The 12,396-nt window shown below is 35.7% G+C and overlaps 1 protein-coding gene across 1 annotated transcript; it reads right to left on the bottom strand.

The window, feature by feature from the left end:
- Positions 1–2,078: 2,078 nt before the first annotated feature.
- LOC145129688 (formin-like protein 18) lies at positions 2,079–9,623 on the bottom strand. Its single transcript, XM_079064463.1, has 18 exons — positions 9,297–9,623; positions 8,046–8,749; positions 6,973–7,197; positions 5,581–6,587; positions 5,388–5,505; positions 5,206–5,277; positions 5,025–5,123; positions 4,909–4,950; positions 4,733–4,813; positions 4,601–4,651; positions 4,426–4,507; positions 4,262–4,356; positions 4,119–4,190; positions 3,918–4,034; positions 3,095–3,163; positions 2,954–3,020; positions 2,372–2,862; positions 2,079–2,277 (listed from the first exon to the last, which is right to left on the bottom strand). The coding sequence occupies exons 1-17, from the start codon at positions 9,367–9,369 to the stop codon at positions 2,615–2,617; spliced, it is 3,222 nt and encodes a 1,073-aa protein (XP_078920589.1). The 5' UTR covers positions 9,370–9,623; the 3' UTR covers positions 2,079–2,277; positions 2,372–2,614.
- Between the last annotated feature and the right edge of the window lie 2,773 nt (positions 9,624–12,396).

Raw genomic sequence — 12,396 nt, 5'->3', positions numbered from 1 at the left:
CTGAAAGATTAGGGGCTAAACTGTAATTTTCTGAAAGTTCAGGGGCTAAACTGCAATTTTGCAAATCTGCTACAGTGTTGCTACAGTACCTGCTGACGTCACCGCTGACGTCGTGCTACAGTGCTTGCTACAGTTTCTGTAGACGTCACCGCTGACGTCGTGCTACAGTGTCTGCTACAGTGTCGTCTTCTCCGGCAGAACTCCGGTGCTACAGTGTTGTCTTCTCCGGCGGAACTTCGGTGCTACAGTGTCGTCTTCTCCGGCAAAACTGGTTTTTCCGGTAACTATTCCGGCAACCTTTGACCGGCGATTTGGACGTCTTCCGGTGGTCAAAAAATTCAGAAAAAAATATTTTCGGAATCTTCGGAACGAGACCTTTCCAACGGTATACACCAAAATCGTTTTTGACGAAAAAATATTTCGACCAAAAACTGAAAATCACCTTCTGGAGCTAAAACCTTGCTTTGATACCACTTGTTAGGATCGAGACACTTAACACACCACTCTAAACACACGAACAACAAAGATTTAAGGTGGTTCGGTCTATTTCTGACCTACATCCACACGAGGTAACTAGGAGTTTATATTTCTTGGTGCTAATCTGCACTCACTCTTTGTTGCTTATTTTTACAATACAGATGAGACTCATATATAGAGTCTGAAGTAAACAATTGAACAAGAAAAGCAGCCATGAAACATGCATCCGGAAAATATGGATCACCTCTCCTTTTCCACCTTTTTGACTTGCTTTTCTTCCATGTTTTCTGCCATGTTTTCTGCCATGTTTTCTGCCTTTTGACCAGCCCAATGGCTTCACACTCAACAACTAGCTCATCAATTTGCGCGCCCGTTTAACGTCATGGGCACCAATTAACATATAAAAACTATAAAATTTCCCACCAGTTTCATCCGACTCTTTTCTGAAACATTTATAATGATTATTAATGACCTAGAGTGGATTTATTGAGTTCAAAGCATTGTTCAAACCCTTTTTCTTCGAACCGGCAAGACATTGAAATAAAAACTCCGAATAGCAAGGAGCTAGAGGAGGGAACAAAGTTTACAGATTAGACACAAAGAAAAGGAGATTACCCCAATCTAACCCAATTACAAATTTACAATCCTTCTTGTTACCCCTATACTTGTACCAATGCAGAGACAAGGAAATAGTGACTTCAGCCACCGTCTTAGTAAATGTATCGATCTAACTCACATAAATGACCATTTGCAATAGATTTCTTCAATCGAATGGACATAAGACAGTAGAATCCATATCTAAACACCATTGAACTATCAAATAGTTCATCATCAAGTCACAAAAATCTCCGATGTTACATAAGGAGATAGGTTACCGAATAAACATACTGGCATCTACAAAGTGGCAAATAAGAAAAAAGGCAATCTCAGTCAAAGCAGTGCCACAATTTGTCTATCTTAATGCTGACAACGGATCCCATAAGAATTCAACAATTAATCACGCTCATGAGGCGAGAGTAATGCTATGATGTGTGGCACCCAATGAAGTCCTTGTGTGAGACGTTAAAATTTATATCATAGGTAGTTCTATGTGTCTGATACTAGGATGATAGTTTATACTTTTCATTACTATTCCAACAATCACTCTTTTTTACAATCACAGCTGCTTGACTATGTACTTTGTTAATATGTATATTGATGATACTAAAAGCTTTTTAAAAGTTGTTACTTTAACCAACCTGGTAAAACCATTCCCAGGTTGGTTAAAGTCTGGAATCAAGCATTCATTATAATGCTGTGGATGCATCTCCTACCAAGACATTTAAAAGCAAGAGGCAACTGATCACTTAAAAAATCCATAATTAAGCGTGATAGGTGTAAATGGTCCCATGGGTGGCCCTATTAGTCCCCCTGCCGGGTAGCCTAAAGCAAAAATATATTGATACGTCTGTTCCTCAGATGTTACATCATGTGTATAATAAACTAACATAACATGTATAAACCAGTTCCCCAAAAAAGGGTACACATATGCCTCTTCTGATTCATGGATAACTTGACGCATGCAACATGAAATAACTCAAATTTCTAACTATGTCATCGGGAATCTCATGTTCCATAAAAGAACTACAAAATCTTATAGATATAACTGTAATTTTCTACAAAATGGGTGAGACCTAGGATGCTATCACACTAAAATATTACAAAACTTTCTACATCTTACTGTCTCGGCTGCAACCCTAAGGTTTCTATATATTTACAAGATGCCAACTACAAAAAATTACTCGCACCCATTTCTCTTCGCTGCAAAATACATAAAATCCATCATAAAATGAAAAAAAAAATAGACATAAAATCTTCTCAAGTTCTTGATGAAAGTTTGAAAATCAAGACTAACCTTCAGTCTGGTGATGCTCCAGCAGTATCAGTTGCAGCAAAAAACTATTGTATTAATGTATTATACAACTTTACATTGCAGAGATTCACCATGGGAACTCTTCTTCTTAATCAATCAACACCAGATCATTACCAGTTTTTTCAGCAAAGAAGGCTGGAACACATGCACTGGCTGCTGCAACCAGAACCCGCTTCTATTTTTCCACCATTTTTAGTTATATAGAAAGAGCAAAAGAAAAAAAAATTATTCGGCACTTTCTATAGGAGTTTTATTTCTTATTAGTTCTGACTCCATTTTGGAATGATTTTGTACTTTTGACTCTTCTTTTTCTTCTGCTCTCAACTTATCTTTTTCAGCTGCCTTTAATCTTTCTTGTTCGGCTGCTTTCTGTGCCGCCTTCTTTTCTGCAATCTTCTCCGCCTCAATTTGCTTGCAGTTTTCATCATGGGCTTGATTAAACATTCTCACAAACTTAAGCAAAATGTCAACAACTGAAAACAATATCACAACTTAGAAACTGGAAATCAATTTGTAACAAATGAATATTTTATCATGAACATAAATTGTTCTGTTATTGATTACCTTTTTCATATGGGCATTTGGCAGGGTCTTCTCCGAAGTAAATAATTAAAGCATCCACACTTTTACCCTGTGTAAAGTGCAGTGTTAAAAACTGGGATGTTTATAGCTATCTTTATATTTACAGGAATTCTTTATACCTACCAACTTTGAGAAAAGTGAGGCCAGTTCCTTCACGTTAGGTTCAGCAGAAGCCAAAAACTTTTTCAGAGACTGAACATGATAAACAAAGAAAAACATTTACTGTTAAAAAAACTAATTTTATCTATTCCACCTACACAACCCAACTAAACCCAAACTTTACCCCATTAGCAAACAAACCCAAGCCAATCTTTTTATAAAAAATATATCAACATCGGTATCATTTTGTAGAGAATTTGTTTTTAGGTAATTGAGCATATTTTATTTATTTATTTTATAAATATAACATCTAATTATTTATAAAGTAAATTTAATAAACAAAATAAACTAAAAGGAAAAATAAATGACATGTGGGTTTTTGTGATTTTTTCTTTTCTTTTTAAATCTTTTGGACAACCAACCAATGTTTTAGTTGCTAAAGGGGATGGTCTAAATCTAGTCCAATAACCTCTAGATCAACTTAAAACAGTGGTGGAAGTTATTGGTAGCCCATAACATAACAAGGGCAAGTTTGAGATTTGAGATTCCATTGCATGACGTGTTTGGTTGCCAAGTACAAGGAATACAATTCCATCGGATCCAATTCCATTCTTTTTATTAAAGGACCAAAATAACCTCATTATATATATATATATATATATATATATATATATATATATATATATAAAGTTTAAACATAAAAAAAATATTCAACTTTTATTATTGAATTCCATTGCATTTCCTACCAACGCATGATAGGCTGCAATTCCTTGGGATTCCAATTCCCCCAAAATCCAATTCCATTGACAGGTTCCATTTATGGCTCTTAACAACTTTATGTGCATACCTTCCGAAATTTTTTAGACACATGTCCATCTTTTTTACACAATTTCTTTTCTTGGACTACTCTCTCTAGTCCTTTTGTAATCGCTTGCATCTCTTCTGCCAAGATTTTTAGTTGTAACTGAAATAAATATATCATTGTAATCAACAAAAGAGAAACTAAAAAATGTTTAATTAAAAAAAATAAATGTGAATGCCACAAAACCTTTGATGCAGGTTCCAAGCTGCCAAGTTCCTTGGAAAAATCCAAAAGTTCAGGCAGTTTGTCTGCAAGCACCTAACATATACAGCAAGATATGTACCATAAACAAAGTGAAAGAAACACAAACGAATAAATAAAAGTCTTACTTTACAAAGATAATGCATGAGAGTCATTTTATTGTTCCTGGCACGCGTTTCATTAAGTTTTAAGAGGCTGTCCAATCTGAACCCAACAGCAGCACCTAAAACCAAAACAATTTTCTGTAACTCCAAATAATATAAACAAAATAAAACTAAATGTAGTAACTCACCTCTTGTAGTTCCCTGGTTCAAAGCATTCCCAAGAGAAAGAATTGTCTGCATGACTCTTCTCAACTTTACAGAACTCCTAATCTGATATAACATACATAAAAAGGTAAAATTTAATCCAATCTTTTTGTCGCTGAATAACTGCATAATTAAAGTGACAGATAACTAATAACTTGCCTGTTCTACTGATAAATATACAACGTTTAGGCTATCGTTAAGTTCTGAAACCTAAATTTGCAAAAGGAACAGCAAAGTTAAAATACGGTACATATAAGAAAGCAGGAAACACGAAGAATAATATCTCCTGACCTGTTCACTAAACTGTATCTTATATGAAAAAACTACAAGCTTCGCTTCTGAACGTGGAACTTTCATTAGCTCTAAGAAGAACTGTTGCAAGAAATCAGATATTAAAATTTCACATTGCTGTCCCCGAATTTATTTACATACTAATGACATAAATCCAGAAATATGGTACTATGTACCTGTTCACATTTGCCCAACATTTCATTGTCTCCTTTATAGCCCTAAGCAAATAAATGTAAGGCATACTATGAATCAAAAATATGGGTATGTAATGTAATGTAGAATGTAAATACACCTTAAGTAGTTCCATCTCCTCCTTTGTAGGACAGAACTTTATAAGGTTATCCACCTGATCAACATCCATTGCTAATTCATCCAAATTAAGGACATGTTCCTGTTAAGTTTCACAACTAAAGCATTAAAAACATTTATTACAAACTTAATTTTGAAATAAATTTATCCTATTTTGAGCTTACCATCAATTCATGCAATGGTGCCTTCACCTTTGACAGCATGATTTCACAGTTATATGCCCGCCTATGGTCAATCTGCAACAAGTACGAAATATAAGCCAATCTTCCATAAAAAGATGTGTGAAGTCAGCCAAAAGTACAGTTTAAGATTTTTCATGCAATCAAGAAGGAAATTAAATCATTACCAGTTGTACTTTTTCAGGTTTATTAGCTGCTTTGGATTTTGCTTTTAAGACCTTGTCAGAATTTGGATTTGATGCTGAGAAGAGTGTTTCAAGTTCAGACATATCAATCTCCGGAGCCCTAATGAGAAAAATAAGAATGCAAAACTTAGTAGGGGATCAATATCAATATGTCAAAAAAAAAAAAAAAAACCACCTTGCGGCTTCACCAGATTTTTCTGCTTCAGCCCACAAGCTTCCTTGTCCTACTCTATTTATTTTTGACCAATGTAAAGGCTTCAGCTTTTTTCCTGGTTGAGTTTTCACAGCAGTTGTCCTTGATAGAGCACGTGGTTTATTTATAGGAGGTGGTGGAGATGGAGCAGCTACACCACCTCCTTTTGAACCTGGAGGTGGGGGTGGTGGACCTGGAGCACCTTCTTTGTTTCCATTAACTGGAGGAGGCGGTGGTGGTGGACCTGATTTATTTGGTGGTGGTGGTGGTGGGCCTGGTGGCGGGGCTACTAGTTTTGCTTGGGGTGGGGGTGGCGCTGGTGGCGCTGGTGGTGCTGGTGGTGCTGGTGGTGGAGGTCCTCCTCCACCACCACCGGGAGGAGCTTCACCACCTCCATCTCCCTGAGGTGGGGCTGGTTGAGGCTGCCCAGGTAGTGGGCTGGAAGCTGGAACAGAAGAAGGCAAGGAAGATGTCCCACCATCATGCAAACGTGTATCGAGTTTGTCAGAAACAGAAGGATGTGTACATGTCAAGATTATATGAGGTGACATGGATTTAAAAGATGAAAAAGCTTTTGCACCACCATCCAATGATGCTTGTAACTGTTTTGATGATGGTAAGTGTCTAGGAAGCGAAACACTTCTAGGCCCCACAATACCAGATGAAGTCTTCTCATCACCAAGAAATGAACTCTTTGACTTTGTATGAGATACTGTAGTTCCGTCTTTGCCTTGATTCCTTTTAGGAAGTGTTTGAAGTAGATTGCTAGATTCAGTGCTTTGAATCCCCAACATTTCATTAACAATATCAGATAAAGCCATATTATGTAGCCTATTCAAAGCCGCATCACTTTTAGGTACAAGCCAATCCACACTACTAAACATATCTTGAACCTTAGCAAATGCTTCCATTGGTAGCCCCTCTTCTTCGAAACAAGACAAATCTACTGGAACCGTAGAAGCTGTAGCGTCCATTTCGGTGAAAAGAAGCTTCATCCAATAAAAAACACTCAGATAGTGTGTGCGCATGTGTGTGTGTGTGTGTGTATATATATATATATATATATATATATATATATATATAAGCATCAAAACAAATACGAAATGCTTTCATCGGGAGCTTTGCTATAAAACATATTAACAAGTACAAAAAAAAAACCAAAATCATTGAGGATGACCACTCAATCTTGGCCCTTGGATGAAATTCATCCGATGGCCAAGATCTGTTAATGCCAAACCGCTTTGTAATCGCGACCCTTGATTTCTTTTAATCCAAGGGCGGTGATGTAGTACTATGATTCAACTCATATGTTTTAGTTTTTTTTTTTTTACTTTCATTATGTCCTGTGAGCGGGAGTAACGTAAAGAAAAATACCTCAGCTTTAAAGTCTTTAGAAAATTGATCCTTAATGTCCCAAGATACATCGATTTCATCACGATTAAGCACTAAAGTATTTGACTTAATGAATGCTGTGTTGAACATGGCCTGATACATAATATCGTCCTTCGCCATGTCATCATCATGCAAGTTAAGACACTCCAGCACAATGTCACCTTGAATATGGCAATTAATATCTATTTTGACCAGTTCACTTTCTGCCTGCAATGCATAGCAAAGGTCAGAACATGTGCAATCCAAATACAGGTGAATTCAATTACCGAGACTGATAATCTTTTAGAATAAGAAACATGGCTCTAAAAAGTTAAGGGTTAATGACATAAATGGGTAACAAGTTATATGATCTTTTTTTCCTTCGGTCACCTAAGTTCTAATTGTGTTCATTAGAGCATTAAACATCATTTTTTTTTCAATGTCCGCATCATAACCTTTTGTAGCCTTATATTTGTTGGTTTTATGCAAAAATGACAATTTGATTTTTTTTAATGACATAATGAGAACAGACGACTATGTCAAATTTGCTCATTCAGTCACCAAAGCTCTAATAGGGTCTAATAGGGTCCTATGTCTTTATATTGTAGTATTTGAATTTTTTATTGGATAATTTCTTCCAAACAAACCCAGTTGAAATATAGATCAAATATATATATATATATATATATATATATATATATATATATATATATAAACTAACTTTTCATGTAGGAGTACTCAAGTCAGATGCCATGTCGACATGGATACCGGTTACACCAGCTATATCATGTCAGGTGGCCAACATTGTAACAAATATTGATGTTTAGAGCTCTATTGGCCAAAATTAGAACTTTGGGGACTGAATGAGCAAATTTTTCAAGTCGTTTATTTCCATTATATAGCATTAAAAGTTGTTAAGCCGGTCACAAGAGGTTACATTGCCAACATTGAAAAAGAAATGATGACCGAATGAATATTGCAAGCGCAAGAAACATTTTCAATTCTTAGAGCTGGCAATAGGATAATTTAGATAGACCAATGGTATAGTATACTACAATCATGATAGGAAATCTTACCTGATTATATGAGCAGACATTTTTACTCCTCCTTGGGGTTGAAAAAAGAAGTTTAGAACTTTTATCAACATGTAACAAAGGATCACGCCCATAAATTCTAAATATAGGACAACAACCCCCTTTTCCATCAAAATCAGGAATCATTCTCATCATCACACAAACTAATGTGAGTGGTTTGTCTGCTGGAGGCCATTGCTCTTCAGCATTCCTCTTTAACACATACTGTAAGTACCTCAACTGAGAAGCTAACGAATTCAATCGTGACATCAGCTGTGGTGACACATCAGGTGGGGCCTGCTTATAAACCATCTCCAGGGCCCTATTTGCAGCAGTGTAATGTTTTCTGTAAAGTAGAAGAGCAGCCGACATGAAAGCCAAAACTGGCCAACCACCAACCTCACAGTGCATTAGTGCAATGTTTTGTTGTCCAAGTGAGAGCCAGCTTTCACTTGATTTAAGAAAATGGTGGATCACCTCCACTGAGAGCAATGGGCAACTTTCATAGTGCCGAGGGTAGTCCATTATAGTAATAAAGTATTGTGAAAGAAATTGGTGGATCTTGCTTGCTGCATCTCCCTCCCGAAAATTGAAAATCATGACTGAAGATTCAGGGTAAGTTTCTTGAAATTTACTTATGATGTTGCCCACGTAGGCTTTGTATTCTTCTTGTTCCCAAGTTTTAATTCTGAAACAGGAGTCAAAGACTACACCAAATGGGCGTGTCATCAAATCAAACTGAAACGAGTTCTAAGCTTAAACAAATTCGTACTTATAAAGAAATTGGACATACAATATTACACACATGCAGTTGTATACACATTATACTTGCCTCTAATCTACTAGAAAAATGATATAAGTTCAAGAACAAAAACCTTATAATTAATTGGAGAAATGATGGCCAAGAGAAAGTTCCCCAACACAATCCTAACTTAATGTTTACAGTTTCAATTTTATTGTGTCGGACCACTGTTTTACAATTTTTCCACTAAAGCTTCCAAACATCCAATAATAAAACTTCAATATAATGCCACAAGTTCATAATCAGACAATAGTTTGAAGAGTAAAGCTGAACGATAAACAATTACATATAACTAATTGTCCCGGCATTCAAACCCGCATATTAGAAGTAGCATCTAAAACCTAGATAGAAGTGAAGTGATGGTTTAAGAAGAAAGGTTTAAGAGAAAAGGTAATCGCATTACATACATAAACATACCAAAGTAATTACTCCATAGAAGGGTAAATAATTACCGTATAGTCTCTCATAGACACCGACAAGTCCATCAGGCTGCTTCCTAGATAACAATTTCCGTAACAACGCCATTCAAAATCACTGATTTCTCAAACCCTAGAAACAATTTCGATAAATCCCCCGACCTCTGTAAAATAGGTACATTTGCGTTGTGGTTTTGTACGTGTGGAAAAGTTGTATAACTTTTGCTTGTCTATAGAATCTAACATTGACGATTGCCACATTTGCGTTGTCAGGTTGACGATACTTTGTTTTGTGTTTGTGTGAGAAGGTTTCTATCAGATCAGCAATGGGAGTTGCACAATCGTTGCTCCAACACCAAGGGTTTGTGCTTCGCATCCAACTTTTTTTATTTTAATTCAATCTCTCTTCAAATAAATACTTTTTCTTTTGTTTCAAGAAAACCTATTTTCTTTCATTATTAATTAACTACCATATATAATATGATTAAAAAAACATATACTATACGCTTATAAATTTTAGATATAATTTTAATACTAAACTAATTATAACCAGAATACAACAATGCATATTATCTTAAAATAACAATATTTCTATCACAAGACTCAAACAAAAAAACATAACATGTTCACCATGCAATGCAAGAAATAAGGTCATTTCCAGCAACGCTATTAGCGGCGACAACGACTTTTAGCGGTGGCTTAAGCTTGAGTCGCTGCTAAAAGTCGTTGTCATCGTTAATAGCGTCGCCGGTAATGCTTTCGGGACCGAATTCACACTAACACGTTCTAGTAAATCTCAACCGTTCGATCGACGATCTAATCCAACAACTGAGGTTCATTTTCGTACGAACTCAATACCGGCGACAAACTGTCGCCGCTAAGAGTCAAAATTGTTGCCGCTAAAGGTGGAAAAAAAAAGACACGATAATCTTCCTTCCACAATTGTCAACACTGTTGATGTTTGTCGCCGCTAATGGGTTAAGTGTCGCCCATAAAGGTGTCGTCGGTATTGTTGTTCGTAGATAACAAAAAAAAACGACGCCTGCTCTTTCACTTTCTGCTTCTTTCGCTTCCATCTGCTCTCATGTTTTTTTCTTCCCCGTTTATGTCCATCGACGATCAATTCAGCCAACAAGGAGATTCCGACGAAGTGGAACTCCCCATTGTGAGATTACCTACGAAGGGGAACAACAATTTCCGTCGACACCTGTGCATCTTCGGCGATGTGCATCTTCGGCGATAGTAGGGCTTCAACTTCTGATTTCTCTTTCTCTTTCTCTTGTAACATCAATTTCCAGCTCCACCTTGTGATTAATTACAAAATAATTGTCAATTTCATTTTTTTTGTCTCTTTCTCTTGGTCATCGTCGGGTACTGTCACCACCGAGGACCACCACCACTACACCATCTCTTAAATTTCTGCCACCACAAGTTTTATTTAATATGAATTTCAAAATTTTACTACAAAATATGTGTGTTTGTATATATTATGTGGAATCTGACATATGTGTATAAATGGTGTATGTATATGAAAGTATATGTACTTGGTGTATCTATGTATGTATAATATGTATGTGAAAGCATGTGTATTTTGTGTAAGTAGGATGCTAACATGTATGTATGTGAAAGTATGTATATTTTATATAAGTAGGATGCAATTGTGTATTTGGTATATGTATGTGAATGTATGTGTATTTGGTATATATTGGATATAAGTAGGATGCAATTATGTATTTGGTGTATATGTGGTATATGTATTTGGTGTATTTGATGTATATGTATGTGAAAGTCGGATGGTATGAGGATATCCTGAGAGCATTAACCCCCCCCCCCCACACACACACACACACATGATATGGAGGTTGATCATTGGAGGAAAGCAATTGAGTATTTACAAACGGATGAACACCTAGCTACTTCCGAAAGAAACAAAAAAGTTCGTGAACTGCAAACGACCATGAACCATGGGGTTCAAGCTCGTATAACAGTATTTGCTATAAAAATGTAACATACGATATATATGTAATTACTTATTTAAAATATAATCAAATTTTTAATGTTGAACAGAACCTAAAGAGAGTGGAAACATTCCGCAAGGCTCACTGATAGGAATGTTGTATTTGTTAACGTCAAGGTGGAGCAGCAATACGTAAGTATTTAATTATAATTTTATCATATAATTAAGTGTTTATTTATACTTAATTGTTAATCACTTTTGGAAAACACAAAATTGGTTAGTGGAAGAGTTATTAGAACAAATGCAAGGGTTAGAAGGTGAAAGAGAGTTAACACATGCTAAAGAAAGAGCTACTTCCGAGAGAGTGTTACGTGAACGGTGTGGCCATATTAGAGGTATCGGCCCGAAACCTTCTGATATACTGCAACCATCGCAACCACCACCACAGTCATCACAACCATCACAGGTAAACAAGCTTATTTAATTTCAATACATGCATGTTGATTTGGTAATTTTAGTTTGTTGTGATTATTTGCTAAAAGCTTTGGTAATTGGTTTTTTGTCCCAAGTGCAAGAAATAACAATGTACTTTGGTTTTTTGTCCCTAGTTTAAAAATAGCAATATACTTTCGCATCAATAAATGCATGTTGATTTGGTAATTGTTTTTTGTCTTAAGTGCAAGAAATAGCAATGTACTTTTGGTATTTCTTGTATTTAAGTGCAAGAAATAGCAATGTGCTCTGGTATTTCTTGTATTTAAGGTTCTTTAGCACAGAAAAGTAGATTATTTAATTTCAAAGTATCATATATCTATATAATGATCAATAAATTCATGTTGATTTGGTAATTGTGTTTATGTTTTAAGAGCAAGAAATAGCAATGTACATTGGTTTTTTACCCTAGTTTAAAAATAGCAATGAACTTTGGCAGCAATAAGTGCATATTGATTTGGTAATTGTGTTTTTGTCCCAAATGCAAGATATCAATGTATTTTTGGTATTTTTTGTATTTAAGTGCAAGAAATAGCAATGTACTCTGGTAATTTTTGTTTATGTTTCATAATTTAACTTATAAGTTTATATATGTTGTTAATATTATGTAGTTGCAAAATCTTCGGGCACTCCTCAACGACCCGGGGTGTAGGGAGGAACTTTATGTGTTTTTTCAATCGGGGAAAG

Source organism: Lactuca virosa, chromosome 8, assembly GCF_052849685.1.
Source record: "Lactuca virosa cultivar CGN04683 chromosome 8, Lactuca_virosa_CGN04683_v6, whole genome shotgun sequence".
NCBI lineage: Eukaryota > Viridiplantae > Streptophyta > Magnoliopsida > Asterales > Asteraceae > Lactuca > Lactuca virosa.
The sequence above is the reverse complement of the archived record's forward strand: the minus strand, read 5'-3'. Positions and strand labels throughout refer to the sequence as shown.

Excerpts from the sequence above, each read along its gene's own strand:
- LOC145129688 (XM_079064463.1), bottom strand. The coding sequence starts at position 9,369 with ATGGCGTTGTTACGGAAATTGTTATCTAGGAAGCAGCCTGATGGACTT. Across the intron at positions 6,588-6,972 it reads CTAAAGACTTTAAAGCTGAG|CTTCTTTTCACCGAAATGGA; the intron begins GTATTTTTCTTT and ends TATTGGATGAAG. Across the intron at positions 4,357-4,425 it reads GAACCAGGGAACTACAAGAG|GTGCTGCTGTTGGGTTCAGA; the intron begins GTGAGTTACTAC and ends TTTTGGTTTTAG.